Raw genomic sequence first — 15,268 nt, 5'->3', positions numbered from 1 at the left:
AACACAGCCAGGAGGCCGGTGCCTGCCCAGGATGCCGACACCCATCTCCATCCTTGATCTGCCGAAAAAATTACATTCTCCAAGAATTACCAGGGACTATTGGGAGAAAGCAACATTCACTTTACATATCGGAGGATTGTGTCGAAAAGGATACGCATGACTAGGATCGACTTGGCCGCACCTCGTTGCATACTTCCGGAGTTTGACTTTCGTCCTTTGGAGCCACCGCGATGTCCAAGGATGCTATCGCTTCCTACCGCAAACGCGCATCTACCGACTCCTAAACTGATACAATAGACATCAGACTGTGGCATCACCATTTCTAGTATATCTAGACGCTTTCGTGCCGCTAGGTACCTGAAGTCCACCGGACCACTCAGAGCGTCGTGACTCTGAAAGCGTTGTGCATTTAAAAGGTCGTCGTACCGCGCTCATATGGGCATTTAGTATTGATGAAGCTCATCTAAGGCAAGCTTCCTTCCCTCAGCGCAGGAAAGCTGCTTCCAAGAACCTACCTACGGCATGCATGTTGCCGTTCAACGATGGAGTTGGTGATTCATAAGCTTGTGATGGAGCTGATATTGTGTGATTAAGCTTCGGTACACTGGTGATAGCATGACGTCTTCTGCCAGAACTCAATAGCTTGCCCATGCGTGGAGAACGCTCCGGTGCCTTTTTGCAGTAGAGGCTTCCTTGTCTCGGCAACCGGCTGTACCAATTACGTCCATGCAGGCTGCCAGCCTTGCAAGCCTATAGAATACTGTGGGGAATTTCTCCTTGACCTATCTTCGGTCAAGTAAAGAGATGCAGCTTCTTTACCGACACAAATTTTGGCAAGGAGAGGCTGTCATGACGGACCGTGAAACAGCCTACGCCTTGCAACAGCACTCAATGTTACTTACTCTGAAAGTGGCACCACGCAGGACGCTGCTTCAAGCTGGGTCCTGTATGCACAGGTGGCGTCCAGAGCCCAGCCATGACCTACTCTCTGGCGGACCGCGCAGCGGCAGAGGGATGCCCTATGGTGGAGGTGAGGAGAGTGGCCCTCAATGATGGGTCGCACGCGTCACTCATTCTGGAGAACGGCCGCATCTCCAAGCTGGTGTCGCCCAGCGGGGAAGTGGCCCGGCTGCAGTGGGAGGAAGACAAGCCTTCTCCCAGGCAGTCTGCCAGCTTCATGGGCCCCGTAGCAGAAAATGTGGCGAGGTACGTGGACGGGTGATCATTTCCCTGATGTCCTGCATCTTGTCTTGAGCATTGACCCATCACCACTAAGTGTGTCTAGGGGTGTGTTGACCGAGGGGCTGTTACAGAAACTCCATACTCCAGCTCGTAGCTGAAGATACAGTGCTTGTGTGCAACAGGTGGGGCGCACCAAAGATGCAAGACAAGGAGTTGTTTGTGTCTGCGCGCCAATTCTGGGCGTCCCTGCCAGAGGCTCCAAAAGGGTCGCGCAAGGCTAAGAGCCCTGCAGAAGGTGTGATTCAACTCGAGTAAAACTCCTCACGCCGTCAAGTTTTCTTTGGAACACCCTCCAGCATGTGTCATTGATGCGCTGAGGTCTTCCTTCACCATGCCACAGTGCTATAAGAACCTCATTTTGTGATGTTTGTCTAGCGTGATGTCTATGCAGGCCGCAGCAGCGTGATGGGCTGCAGCACAGCAGGTGCCAGTGACACTAGTGAGGTCACATCGCCTTCTCCCAAGGTCTCTTCTGAGGCCAAGGCTTCGGTAGCTTGCACCACAGACCCTTCCCGGCCTGCAGCTGCCAGCACAGCCAACATTGACTCAGGCAGCAGCGGCAGTGACCTTGAGGGTGCCCTGTCACGCGGCCCAGCAGACCAGTCCCAGCAGTGCTGCGCAGCAGATTTTCAGCCAAGCACCAGCGAGGCAGGGCTGAGTGCTGAGCAAGACACCAGCCAGCTGGCCAGTGACGAGGCACCTTGTGCGTTAGAAGCAGCAGATACACAAAGAATCCCCGAGGACAGTTCAGCAGCGCCAGGGGCACAGGCTGACAGCTGCACAGCCTCCCAGCCGAATGTACCGCAATCAGAACAGCAGCGGCAGCAGCAGGAGGAAGCCAGGCCGCTTGCTGCAGCAGCTGATGCAAGCGCTGCACCCTTGGGCACAGCTGCAGGTTTTGAGCCCAGCAAAAGCGTGGCAAAGGACACCCTGGAGATGCTTCTGGGGGACGCGCCAAAACTGGACCTGCGCAGGATGCGCGCTGAGGTGGCGGGCCTGCCGCAGTTTGTCAGCGCGGAGGATCGCTATGAGCTGGCGGCCGGCGCGCGCGTCAAGCGCAACTGCCGCGGTGCCGTGCCGCGGCGGCCGCCGGCGTCGTCCCCGGCCCCGGCTGCGCCGGCGGATGCCGACGGCTGGCCGCCCCGCTCTGCCATCTTTGAGCCTTCCTACGGCGAATTTAGGCCGGCTGCTGATCCGCCCGGCTCGCCTCCCACCGCCGCTCAGCCACAGCAGCAGCAGCAGCGGAAGCAGCAAGAGCCTGCAAGCAACGCAGCATGCCAGATCAGTGCAGAGGTGTCCAGCGGAGAGTCCGTCGCGAGCCCGGCGGCTGCGGGCAGCAGCGCCGGGACCTCCAGCGGGGACTCGGCCGTGGCGACGGGTCCCAGCACGCACAGCGTGACGTCCGCGGCCAGACGGCGCCACAGCCTTGCGGACATCCGCCGCGCAATCGCAGCCATTCCCAGGTACGGCATTGGACCGAACCAAGGAAGCGTGTCTGCCATAATGTTGTGTCCCTTTCCTCGTCTTCTTGGTCTGTCTCGTGCTCACAGAGTGTCTGACTGACTGACTGACATGACTGACTGGACTGCGCTATCTACTGTCTAATCACATCTCCTGCTCGTGATTGATCTTCCTGGATATAAGTGATGGTGTCAAAGAAGGTGAGAAGGCTGATTGTGGTGCACTGCAGTGGCACCGCTGGTTTGCCCAAACAGCACACAGGCTTGGACCTCGCATCGGCGCTTCTTGTCCCTGCCGCCATCAGCACCACGGAGAAGACCCAGAAAAAGGTGCAGCATCCCCCCTTGGATTGACGCCTCACTGAGAAAGCTTCAAAGTTTTCTCATCCGGTCTCACTTTTATGTCTTGCCAGAAGGCTAAGTTTCCTGCCGGACTTCAATGAGTGGCCTTAATGTGAGATCAAGAGTGGGTGCAAATTTTCAAAAAGTCGCACATTCCATAAGTCATCCATATGACATCATGCTGACTTTCAACCCTGCACATGTCTCACTTGAAACAGCATGAGATGTACTTCACAAGCCGATGACGTCATCAATACCATTTGGAGGACCAGGGGACACCCTAATAAAAAGACACCGTTTTATTGCTGTCATTGACTGATGCGCAGGCCAAGAACGCTGGCAAGCCGACGGTGTGGCGCAAGATAACGGCGGCGTTCAATGCCCGGCGCGTTCAGCCGCAAGACACGTCCGACACGGGCAGCCCGGCGGGCAGTGCGGGTGCTGCCCGGCCGGGCAGCCCCAGCAGCAGCTGCAGCAGCGGCGGCAGCTGCACCAAGCGGACCCTCGCACAGCGCCTCTTTGGAGGCCGCGGCTTCGGCCGCAGGGTCAGCGCTTGCAGCGAGTCCCACTCGCCCGTCAAAGAAACCCACCCAGCGGATTCGCCCATCGCAGTGCGGCCGATGAATGTGAAACTTGCGCCGCCTGCCGCACCTGCCTCTCCCGGTGAGCCGCCAGCTAACCGGTTGCATCTCCAAAATTCTCCCCACATGTTTAAGTTCAAACGCAAACTGATAATCGAGGCCAGCGGACCTGGAATTTCCTGCAGCTTGTCTTGACTGACCTTGCCTTGCCTTGCCCTGCTTCTGTCAGGAACAGCACGTACTGATAACCGCATTGATTATGAGAGTGATATAGGTTTTTACAGCAGAATGTGACGTCTGGGTGGTGGGCTGTGCAGGCAGGGTGTGCGTGGAAGCTGCAGCGCGGCTGGAGCAGCGCGGGGTGAGTACACCGGGGGAGCAGGGGATTGCAACGCCCACAAGCGTCAGCTCTCACAGGAGCACTCGAAGGAGATCCTCGCACCAGGACAAGGCCCAACGCAACAGGTGCCCTTATCACTCCTGCCCCCCCACCTCATCCTGCAAAGCTGTGAGAGACAACAGCTTGTTCCTTATTGCACGCCTGTATATGCTGCGCCTCTGTCAACTGGGCTCACATACTGCTTTTCATTGCCATGTTCTACCTCTAAGACATCTGGTGGGGCGCATGCAGCTTGCAGACGAGCTACTATTTTATGGATTTGGTACATTGCCCTGTCATGGCATCTGTTCCATGCGACAACACCTTACACATCCACTGTGGCCTTCCTTCACACACTCATCGCGTACATTCCTCCCACAGGCTGAGGACTCACCCACAGCATTCCCATATTCATAGTATAGTAAAGCCGTAAGAGTGCTTTTTGTTGGTGGGTTGGCAGGACGGGGATGGCGGGCCGGTGGCGGCTGGAGCCGTGCGAGGGTGCATTGGCCGGCATGGAAGAGGTGGAGGCGCTGTTGGACCTGCCCCTTCTGCAGCGCCTGGCCATGCACCGCGCTGTCGAGCTGGAAATCCTGGAGACCGACGAGGCGCTCACCATCGTGCAGGTTATTTTCTCCCCTCCTTTACTTCTTAACCTCTGCACCCTTGCGCTGGTGCCAGTTACAGGCAAAGGGGGTGGAAACGTGGAGCATATGCATGTTTCAATCTCTGGGTATGCCCCAACTGTACAGCTGTGCAATGATAGCTCAGCGTGACTGTGCAGTGCCAGCTGTGTGCAGAGAGGCCCTGCCGTGGCGCACACCCAGATGGAGTCTGCCATGCACAGCCAGGTTCATGACCGCAGCCTTTTGAGCATGTCTGCATTGTACAAAGACACAGCCAGATCCGCGAAGACCGCCTCCAATGCCAACAAGGTGGACATTAAAGAGAGTCCTGGCAGTGGGACAAAAGCGCTGAGTCAAAGGGTGCATGCTGCACTGGTGGCGGAAAAGAGACTCCTGAGTCGAGGGTGAATGTTGCGCTGCGCAGGACATTCCCCTGAACGGGAGCGGGGCGCGCATCCGGAGGCGTTCGGTGTACGCTAAGAACGGCGCCGTCGTTGAGGAGACGCGCGCAGACTCGCGCGAGGGTGTCCTGCGCTCGCAGCTCACCATCTCCCCCGATGGCCACCTTCACATCAGGTGCCCAGAGAACTGATACTGCGTATTACTCATATTAGGTATGCATGCGAATTGACCCTCTGCCAGCGGGGGCCCTTATTGTGGTCCCACCTTCTGCTGACCATTTGCAGTGACGGCCATCTCAATGTCTGTGACTCAATGAACTTTTTACCAAGCTTGGAAGATAGCATGGACAGGCTTTTGATTGGCAACATCATGTGGCAGATTGGGGTATTATGAAATGTTTCCTGGCAAGGGAAGGGATGCAGATGCAAGGGAGTGGGAGTCATGTGGAGCTTGCTAGGTTGCTGACATGGGTTGTAATGTCTGCGCGCAGGTCGCTGCAAGGGGACCCCTACGCGGCGGTGTTCCACAAGCGCATCAAGATGTCGAGCGGGGGCCACCGCATCAAGGTGGAGCAGAAGTTCCAGCTGCTGGCGCCGGGCGTGCTGCCGGTCAAGTACCACTCCATCTGGCACCGCATCGAGGACGAGAACTCTGCCTCGAGCGCCAATGCTGCAACGCAGCAGGAGACTGTCCTTTGAGAAACACGAGGCATGCATGCTCTGCGTCACGATGTGCATGGGAAAATGCATCGAGACAGATCGCTTGTGGTGTCTTCTGATTGACGGCATAGGCTGCACGCATTCTCGATCAGAGGTGAATACCATGATAGCATGGTGTCACGACACAGGGTAATGCAGAGCCAGTTCGTTCCTGCCAAAATATTCCACAAGCTGGGGCAGACAAGTGGGCATCAAAGTGTTCGTTAGGGGATGCTTCTGGAAAGTAAATGCACACATGGTGCAGCTCCTCAGTTTACTGCAGCCGCAGCCCACACCATCTAGGAAAGCAGGTCTTGAAGGACTGCATGATCATGAGGTCAATATCACCGGTTGTGAGATTAGATGTGTGCGGCTGCTATACTTACATGCGCCAGCATTGGTGTACACAGGTTACAACATGTTAGATCAGTTTGTCAGGAAGCACTGCTTTCACAATAAATTCAGATCAGGTATATGTTGGTCCTGCCAAGTCAGAGCCATTTAGGAACTGTCACAGTGTGTAGCATATATGAGCCCAAGGGCATGCACAATCACTTGTATTTTAGGAGACACTATTTTAGGTGAGCATGCCACCGCGGAGCATGCCTTTGTGGCCATATTTGAGCCATGCATCAGTCATGGTTGGTCAGGTCTTGTCATGAGGAGCATGAACCCAGATTGCAGTGATGCATGTGCACATCTGCTACCTCGCAGAGATCTCAACAGAAAATTTTTGTCGCCTGATCAGTCATGTCAATGTACAGCATGTGATTGTATTGGGCAATGCAAGTAGAATGTTGCTAATAATAATTTTCTTTGTGTTAGCTTTATGGTCAGGCAGGGATAGAAGCCAGCTTGGGGATCATGTACATATGGAAGGATTTGGGTGCAGTACATACATGTCCCCGGCTGGCGGGGGGCGATATAAACTGAGCACCGTGCCCACGGTCAAATGGGTCTTGCTTGTATCTAGCGAGTCCAACAAAGGGTAGGATTATGGCAGCCTTCAACTGCAGCTTGTCTGCAGGACGCACCTTGCCTCTTGGCAGGAAAAGCGTGTAATAACAATAATAATAATAATAATAATAATAACAGTAAACATTTGAAGGTATCACTACTTGCCAGATGGCGTGAGCTTTGTGTTGTCCCAATCTACACGTACGTTCAGGATGAAGTGGTGTTGGCAACCAGGTTGCCATATATAATGATGGAACGAGGGGCTTCGGCTAATCAATTGAAGTATTGGACAAGAAACCATCAAAGAACAGTACATCACAAAAAGACAGCTTGACTGCCTACTGGTGGTGAAGTGTCAGCTGGATTTCACAGCTCGATCAATGCCCTCATCAAGCCCTTTAGAACCCAGCAGCACCCTAGTCGCTATCTGCTTGTCAAACTTTTCCCGCCGGCGCCTCTCTAGCTCATCATATCCCTCTGTCGCTTCCATCACCTGCCACGTAATTCATATTTCACCTTTAAGTTTAATCAAATTGCCATTGAGATATTATATCATGTGGAAGGAACTGTGCCAGAAACCAACTTCCTCAATGTTCCTCTCCTGACAACGCATGTCATGCAGACCACTGGCATTAAGACAATGCCTCGCAGCCCTCTTAGAAAGGTTGAGCGGAGAAGGTGACTCAGTCATGAGTCACCTCGATTGTGATGTGGTTCTCATGCAGTGTTAGCGTGTGCAGCGAAGAATGCTGAGCGTGCAGGGTGACTCAGTAGTGAGTCACCTCGATGGTGATGGGGTTCTCGTGCAGTGTCAGCGTGTGCAGCGATGTGCAACCCTTGAAGACGGCCGGCGGCACAGCAGCAATGCGGTTCTGGTCCGCAGACAGCACCTTCAGCCTCTTCAGGCTGCCCAATGACTCCGGTAATTCCTGTCATGGCACATTATGCAGTGAGCCTTGACTCAGCACTGATGCGTGCCGAGCAAAGCCACAGCTCTCTGCAAGGGAAGATAGCCGGGAATTCTCCAGGATGCTCTCACTCAAGCGCAATATGTTCCATTGTCCTTTGCATCCGTTCAAGGGGTTCCCTGTGAGGGTGATCGCAAAATATAAGGCGCACAGTTCACCTGGAGATAGTTGTCTGCAAAGTCGATCTCCTCCAGTGCTGAGCAGGCCCCCAGCTCATCTGGAATTCTGCTGAACTTATTTTTTGAGAGTTTCAGCACTGTCAGGCTCTGAAGGGAGCTGATGCCGGCTGGCAGGGATATGAGGGCGTTCTGGCTGGCAGACAAGCGCTCGAGCCTGCTTAGCGCGCCGATCTCCTCTGGAAGACTGACCAGGCGATTGGAGTCCAGCACAAGTACCTGTCAATACACCTGGTATTCCATCACAGGTCCAAGAAAAAGGCATTTTGTCAACCTCAAGCATGGCCTCAATAGATATTGAATTTTGACTAGGATGATGAGATAAGGAGAGGAGGACGCCCACCTTCAGGCTGGTGAGGGCTGAGATCTGCACAGGGAGAGTTGAGAGCTGATTCGCTGCTAAGATGAGGCGCTGTAGACTACTGAAGGTACTTATGTTGGGTGGTAAGGCTGTCAGCCGGTTGTTGGTGGCATCAAGGGTCTTTGCTGCAGACCCCACTGCCCACACTCTCTGTGGGAGCTCCTGTGGATCAGTTAGAAGACCATCAAGCCTGTGATGTGGGAAATCTGTAACGTTCGGCCCAACCAAAACACGCCGTGTACCCAGCACCCTATCAACCTGCCTTGAGCTTGCTGTCCCGCACTGATACTGTCCCAGTGGTCATCCAGGCCTGCTCACGACGAGCCTTGTTGCGATTGATGTTGTTGTCATTAGAGGCAGCACCCCCACAGCAGTTTCCCATTGTGTCGGGGTTGTACCCTGATCCCTCTGCTCTTTGTCCCCCAAAGATGGATCTGAACTCTACCAAATCATAAAGCCTATTGAATGAACACAGTCGTACTTATAACAGAGACTATTTCAGGTTTAAATTCTGGTTCCCAAGATTACTAGAACTGTGTGGGACCACGTCCAGCCTTTGATTTACTCCAAAACAGGTGCTTAACAGCTTTAAGGTGCATATAAGTTGTCCCTGAGCGCTGCTTACCCACCAGATCCGAGATCGACAGTTCCGGAAGGCAGGTGGTCCCTTTCGGTCTGTTGAGTTCTACGACCGTCTTGCGGCGTTCCATAAAACAAAATATGCTCTGCAAAAGATTCCTTGAGCGCAAAGTGTGAGGAGCTGTCGCTGGGCGATTGCTCGGTGTGCTCCTGTGATCTTCCTCGTCCATCAAGCGATCAATTGGGGGCGACTCTGGGGCTGCTAGTGCTGCTTTCTTTACGCACGTGCTCTGACCTAGGGCCGCCCGGCTCAGCTGCTCAGCCGATGGTGTGAAAGACGCTATGGTGGTGTGTGACATGGGTGGTAATGGGCTGCCTAAACGACCTGGGAGGCAGCGTTGACATGGAACACACTGCAAAACTACAGGAAGAGAGGGGACTTGACTGGCTTGACCTCGAGTTCTGGCCAGAAAACGACTTTAAAGTAGAGGAAATGCAGCAGAACCAGCACTACAACTGGGTATCACAGCATGTCAGCGTTGAAGATCATCAGGAGCCGCATACGCAGCATCAATTGCCGCAAACAGTAGGACACGAGCACCTCACAGCAGCTCACGCTGCCTTCTCAGACTTTGGGCAGCACAGGGGCGATCAGGCGATTGCAGGGATCACAGGGGTGAGCCTTGTTCCAATGCTTCATGAAAATTCGTCTCTTTCTTTATATTTCATCGGCACATCATGCCGATGCAGGGGCTGATGGTTGTGCATTGCGTTGTACACAGGATCAGGCAGAACTGTTGGAGGCCATATCTGGTACAGAGACAGAACTGGGGCTGCCATACACTGCCCTTGATCATCTGCAGCCTCACCACCCCCAGAACGACTTGCATCAGCATGGGGTTGGCTATGGGATGGAGAGAAATCCATCAGGTAAGAGTCTTGTGATCAGATATTGCTGCAGAAAGGACTTTCAGGATGTGATTTGGACACGATGTGTGGCAGCACTTGCCCAGATTGCTGACAGTAGGTGTGGACTGTGGCCGCAGAGCCCACACAGTCGCAGGGGAAGGATGCGAAGCCGCGCTTGCGCTGGACGCCAGAGTTGCATGCGCGCTTCGTGTCAGCAGTGGCTTCCTTGGAGGGGCCGGACAAGGCAACGCCGAAGAGCATCCTGAAGCTGATGGCAGTGGAGGGCCTGACCATCTACCACATCAAGAGCCACTTGCAGAAGTACCGGCTCAACGTGCGGCTGCCGGGCGAGTCCGGTGACATGATCAGCGGCCCCGACGAGTCTGAGGAGCCCTCGCGACGCAAGCGGCGCAGCCGCTCGCATGGCCAGGCCTCCAGCCGCAGGCGCAGCAGCCGGCAGCGCAAACGGCGCAGGTCTGCCCCCACATCTTCCTGCATAAAATCCCCAAGCATGCATCACCTTCACCACTTGCTGGCATTTTGCCACACTGCCATGTATCGCTGTCTACATCAGGACATCAGATGCATGATAGGCAGCTTCTACAAAAGGCACAGATGCTGTGCAGATGAGCATGCATGCTCCCTGAATAGTCCAGCTGTGCCGTCACTTTGCATATTGGCGGCCGGGTGATCTGCTACTGTGATGCTGGGTGATCTGCTACTGTGATGCCGTGAGATTGCATGCATATTGTAGAACAATTTTATTTTCCCCTTGCTATGGCCAAAATCTACAGTAGAAGCTGAGTTTGGGGCGCCCCATGCAGCAGGTCGTCGGACGAGGACAGCGATGAGGACGACATGGAGGATGAGGATATGGATGACGACGAGAACTTCGAGGAGGGCATCAGCCGCGCGCGGCCGGGCACCAGCGTGAGCGGCATCAACGGCAGCAGTCCCCACGGTGGCAGCCCGCGCGGTGGCAGCCCCCGGGGGGTCAGCCCCCGGGGCCGCAGCCCGCGAGGAGGGAGCCCGCATGGAGGAGGGAATAGCATGGCCTGCCTGCAGGTGGAGCCGCTGGAGGTGCCTGACCTGGACCCCGAGAAGCAGCACAGCCTGGAGGAGGCCCTGCTCAAGCAGATGGACATGCAGAAGCGGCTGCACGAACAGCTGGAGGTGCGCTGTGCTGCCCACCAGTGCCCCTTTCTCTGGGCTGCAGTGTTGTTTTTTCATGCGTGTCTGGATGACTTCACAAGATGTGCTCTCCCGTCATGCTCCTTGGCCCAAGACCCCGGTGTGCTTCATGCATGCCTGAAGCATGCAACATGGGTGTGTGCATTTTGTGCAAGTACCTTATAGCTGTAGTAGTGGTTGGTGGCATGAGGGGTGTTGCTGACCTGTGCGAGTGCTTGGGCTGTGCAGGAGCAGCGGCGGCTGCAGTTGTCGCTGGAGGCGCACGGGCGGTACATCACCAGCTTGATACAGAAGAAGGGGCTGGAGGGGCTTCCTCCGCAGACCAAGGAGGCTTTAGATGCCGCCCTGGTGCCCCCACAAGGCTCAGGTGACCCCCTTTCACCGATCTAGACTCATACTTTTACTGATAATCACACTTAGTGCACTGTCATTCTATTGTGTGAACAGATTGTTGCCCCGTACTTTGTTGGTTGCAGGCCAATTGATGCCTGCAAATAGCATCGAAAGCCTGTCTGGGGTGAGCATGCTGATGTTGTGCAGTGGGTCATCAAGTTTGCCGACAGGGTACGGTGCACTGTACCTCTGTTCATGCAGTACTCAGCAAATCTTTCTGGCTGAAAACAGGGCTGAGCACGCTGACACACAACACGGCACCGCAGTGGACGCCGTCAGTGAGCGAGGGGTCTTCGCTGGCGCAGCAGGTCGGCCATGTCATGCACCACAGCACAGCCTTCATGCTGGGCTCAGCCAGCGCCACAGACCCTGAATCATCTCTCCTTCTGGACACCAATATGCAGGTCCGCTGCCTGCTGCACAGAGTTTCATCAGTCCTTGTTCTCTGCAGTGTCTCATGCGCCGTTCTTTGCTTGTGACAATGCCAAGGGTTAGCTACCATGGAAGAAGCGCTGCACGTGTGGAGTGTAATGCTTTCAATCAATCCTTTGAATGCTGCACATGATTTTATTTGAGTAAAGGGGGGGTGCGGGGGGCTTGTGCTGTTGAGACTGGGGGCAGGAGGGTGCAGCTTGAGCATGTGGGCGGTGTGCAGGCGGCGGCAGCTGTGTGGGATCCGAGCCAGGCGCATGGGCTGGACCAGAGCGGCTCTAAGCAGCTGTATGAGGAGCCAAAAGAGCTGTACGAGGAGCCCGGACAGCTGTATGAGGAGAGGGGCGGCCACGTCAAGCCAGAGGAGCAACTCTGAGGCGTGGCACAATCTGCTGAGGTGCCGCATGCAGGCCCGGGGAGTGCAGAGGGGAGCCAGAATCTGCTTTGTATATATCCAGAAGCAAATGAGAGGGTTGGTCAATTTTCAAGAGAGGAGCGTAGTACAGCGCAGCTGCTTTGGATGCGGTCAGTCCTGCTGTGCAGGACATCTGCTGCTTTGCATCCGCATATTTGTGTGCCCTCCTGTGCTGCGTGCTTATGGGCATGTGGCAGAACTGATGTCAATTGTTAGGGCATGAAACTCGTTAGGCCCGTGGATGTGGAACGGCACCATCTCGCCTGATGGGTATGAATGTTTGAGAGGGTGGCGATCTTTGCTCAGGCTAGCGAGTGTGTGTGTTTGCATGGATTCAGCCAAATTCGAAGGAGTCTAGAGAAGGAAAGCCCGTATTGCTGCGTCTTGTTAGACAGAGCATGGGGGCCAGGAATCAGGCATCTGTTGTGATGAATCTTCTGGTTTCCAAGCATATATATTTGCTTAGAAACTCGCTTTGTCGTGGCTTTCGCAAAGGTCTTGAGGTGTTTTGAATTTTCCTGCTCGGGCTGATCAAGATACAGGTTCTTCATGCTCTGATCAGCCTCTTGATGGCCGGAGATACTTGAAGTGTCAATGAGGAACTTTCTATTGAGGTTCCAGGAAAGACACAAGTATGATATGTCATTTATCCTCTTCCAAGGCATGATATTATGCAGGGTTAATCGTTTTCATCACGACTTGGGCATTCCACCCGCTGCACAGTCTGGATCATCTCCTTTGTAACATCACGGCTCAGCAGCGTAGCCATTCTTGCAGACACCTCAGGCGGTGTGTCTGCTGTGTACACCCATAATCTACTTGTTTGTCTATCAAGTGAGGGCTGAAGCCCAACAAATACATCTTGCAACCAAACACTTCCTTGCAACCGGTTGGTACCAAACGTACAACAGACTGCTTGTAGAACATTCCTTGCAACGTCGCAGGAGGAACAGGGCACACCAACAAAAACTGGGAGACATGGCTCAAAACTATTTTCGACAACCCCATATCACATGCTTTACAAATTTTGATGGATGAAGCTGCAATGTACCGACCCCAGCTGAGATGCTGCACAACACTACCGCAGACTGCGCCTCATCCCAGGAATCACCAAAGATAAACTTGCGGTACTGTCTATTCAGAAATACATGCTCATCTGAAGAAGGCGGCCAGCTTGAAGCCGATGATGACTACCACGGCAAGGGCGATCATGAGTAACATGGTGACACACATGGAGCGGCAGTTGCCGGAGCGGGCTAGCACGTGCTTGAGCTTCTTCTGGGCGGTGCGCATGCGGCTATGAGTCACCTCCACGTCCTCGTCCAGGTCATCCAGCAGCCGCCGGTGCAGGTCAAGCTCCTCATTCACCGTCAGCGCTATGTGCTGCACACAAGCATCCCCCGAGCATCAGTTGTGAAGCTGTCACCCCGTGCACCTTCACCTGCTCTACCTTTGCACAACCCTTGCCACTACAGAAAGTGGCGCCCATTGATGAAATGCCAGCTGGCTGTAACGTGTCCAGAGTTGGCGTTCTGACTTACTTGGAGCCCTCTTGTGCACTTTGAGCAGTGTCGGTGTCCTCAGGTATTGAGCAAAACCCAGGCCACAGGTCCCGGCAAAAAAGGCCTTGCTCTCCTCAGAAACTCGGGGTACCGGCACTGCACAATGTGCGCAAGGCATGAAGGCATGGCAGTACAAACATAGCGTTCCAGGAGATTCAGGGAAGGGAGGGGCAGCACCTTGGTGCTGGTGACTGTGCGCTCCAGTTCCTCCAGCTCAGCGTCCTGCTGGCGCATGGACTGGTCCTGCAGCTGCAGAATGCCCCGGTTGTCCAGATCTGCCGTCTGCAGCGTCTCCGATGCAGGCGCCTTCGGCCTGTTCATCTCCATCAGTGCAGTCCTGGAAACAATCACCAACACAGTTACAATCAAGCCCCTCAGAGACAACAGGAAAAATAGATGCAAGTGTCGGGACTACAACACATGGCATCCATGTCAATGTTGTGAAGAGGGCTCGTTGTCACAAGACTTGATCTTGGACCAGAGCTCTGCACATGCTGCATCGAGTACAGTCGATTGAAATGGTCCGCAAAATGGAACCCCACCTGTTTGCTGAGTTCTGGTCCCGCCTGAGGGATTGCAGCATCTGCTCCCGTCTTGACTTCAGGGCGTTGACCAGATCCCGCCGCCGATTCCTCTCGTTTTCAGTTCTGCACACGCACGTGCTGCCTTCAGAGAGCAGCCAAACAGGCATTGCATCGGGTAAGCAGATCAGGCATCGTTATCTTCCTGCAACACAGAGAGGTGTATTTGTTCCTGTCTGCCTTGACGGGAGGCATGCAGCTCACATGTTTTCAAGGGCGGAGCTTTCCAGAGAGCTTCTCATGCTGTCAACAGCAGCACCCAGTGTCCCAAGCTTTCTGCGCGCTGTAGCTGTGACGCGAGAGGCCTCCTGCCCTCCATGTGGGAACTTGAGATTTCTCTCCTAAAGTCACCAAGCGCAAGTCAGGCCGTTGTGAGCTGTAGCCAAGCTGAAGATGTGCTTTTCTGCAGGAAGGGCACCCTGGCAGAAGGCAGAAGCTGAGTGGGATCTTACCTGTATAAGGGCAAGTGTGTCGTCTGCCAGCTGCTTGGCATCATCATACTCGTTTGTCCAACGATCTGTCCCTGCCATTGTGTCTGCGAGGCCGGAATATATCTAAAATCATATGCCACAGTGGACACGAAGAACAGGGTCAATAGGGAAGTTGATTAACTGGCACACTCCCCATCCTCGCAACTTGACTGTCAGACTCAAGGAAATGTATGCTTACCTGCTTTCGATGAAATGCTTGTAAGACTGATGCCTGCAGGATCGGTCCTACTCATATGTCAAGACACAGCCCTTTGATGGACAACACATTGGCAAAGCCTGGTCGACTTGAGACTGCCGTCCAAGGCCCCCAAACAAAGAACGAAAATCTCCTATAGATCAACGAAACGCTATATGAGTTTATACTTGCAATGCATCTTATTTTTTCTTGCACAAGCCCTCTCGAGGGCTCCCCTTTTCCGCACGACGACCCCTGGAAGCCCTACATAAGTTTGCTCTGGCAACTGGTGAGCCCGCGTTGCGACAGGGACAACTAAATTCACTCATCGAGAATAGTAATACAGTG

The 15,268-nt window shown here is 54.3% G+C and overlaps 4 protein-coding genes across 4 annotated transcripts; 2 read left to right on the top strand and 2 right to left on the bottom strand.

The window, feature by feature from the left end:
• Window positions 1–976: 976 nt before the first annotated feature.
• COCSUDRAFT_65136 (hypothetical protein) lies at window positions 977–5,730 on the top strand (the record flags this gene model as incomplete). The annotated part of the gene is made up of 10 exons (XM_005649663.1): window positions 977–1,206; window positions 1,365–1,477; window positions 1,634–2,705; window positions 2,933–3,032; window positions 3,371–3,707; window positions 3,943–4,090; window positions 4,465–4,630; window positions 4,805–4,939; window positions 5,055–5,206; window positions 5,523–5,730. The coding sequence occupies 10 exons, from the start codon at window positions 977–979 to the stop codon at window positions 5,728–5,730; spliced, it is 2,661 nt and encodes an 886-aa protein (XP_005649720.1).
• Window positions 5,731–7,042: 1,312 nt separating this feature from the next.
• On the bottom strand, window positions 7,043–8,574 carry COCSUDRAFT_13349 (leucine-rich repeat family protein; the record flags this gene model as incomplete). Its single annotated transcript, XM_005649662.1, has 6 exons — window positions 7,043–7,180; window positions 7,470–7,616; window positions 7,814–8,050; window positions 8,175–8,329; window positions 8,375–8,398; window positions 8,451–8,574. The coding sequence occupies 6 exons, from the start codon at window positions 8,572–8,574 to the stop codon at window positions 7,043–7,045; spliced, it is 825 nt and encodes a 274-aa protein (XP_005649719.1).
• A 1,377-nt stretch (window positions 8,575–9,951) lies between these two features.
• On the top strand, window positions 9,952–12,869 carry COCSUDRAFT_46620 (hypothetical protein; the record flags this gene model as incomplete). Its single annotated transcript, XM_005649661.1, has 6 exons — window positions 9,952–10,154; window positions 10,505–10,673; window positions 10,746–10,853; window positions 11,100–11,238; window positions 11,496–11,668; window positions 11,920–12,869. The coding sequence occupies 6 exons, from the start codon at window positions 9,952–9,954 to the stop codon at window positions 12,070–12,072; spliced, it is 945 nt and encodes a 314-aa protein (XP_005649718.1). The 3' UTR covers window positions 12,073–12,869.
• A 238-nt stretch (window positions 12,870–13,107) lies between these two features.
• COCSUDRAFT_32572 (Qc-snare protein, Syn8/Syntaxin8-family) lies at window positions 13,108–15,093 on the bottom strand. Its single transcript, XM_005649660.1, has 6 exons — window positions 14,924–15,093; window positions 14,707–14,789; window positions 14,459–14,595; window positions 14,216–14,320; window positions 13,851–14,010; window positions 13,108–13,494 (listed from the first exon to the last, which is right to left on the bottom strand). Exons 2-6 carry the CDS (start codon window positions 14,782–14,784, stop codon window positions 13,264–13,266), a joined length of 711 nt encoding a protein of 236 aa, XP_005649717.1. The 5' UTR covers window positions 14,785–14,789; window positions 14,924–15,093; the 3' UTR covers window positions 13,108–13,263.
• Between the last annotated feature and the right edge of the window lie 175 nt (window positions 15,094–15,268).

The sequence above is a fragment of the Coccomyxa subellipsoidea genome, assembly GCF_000258705.1.
Source record: "Coccomyxa subellipsoidea C-169, whole genome shotgun sequence".
Lineage (NCBI taxonomy): Eukaryota > Viridiplantae > Chlorophyta > Trebouxiophyceae > Coccomyxaceae > Coccomyxa > Coccomyxa subellipsoidea.
This window is presented reverse-complemented; position numbering and strand designations above follow the sequence as displayed.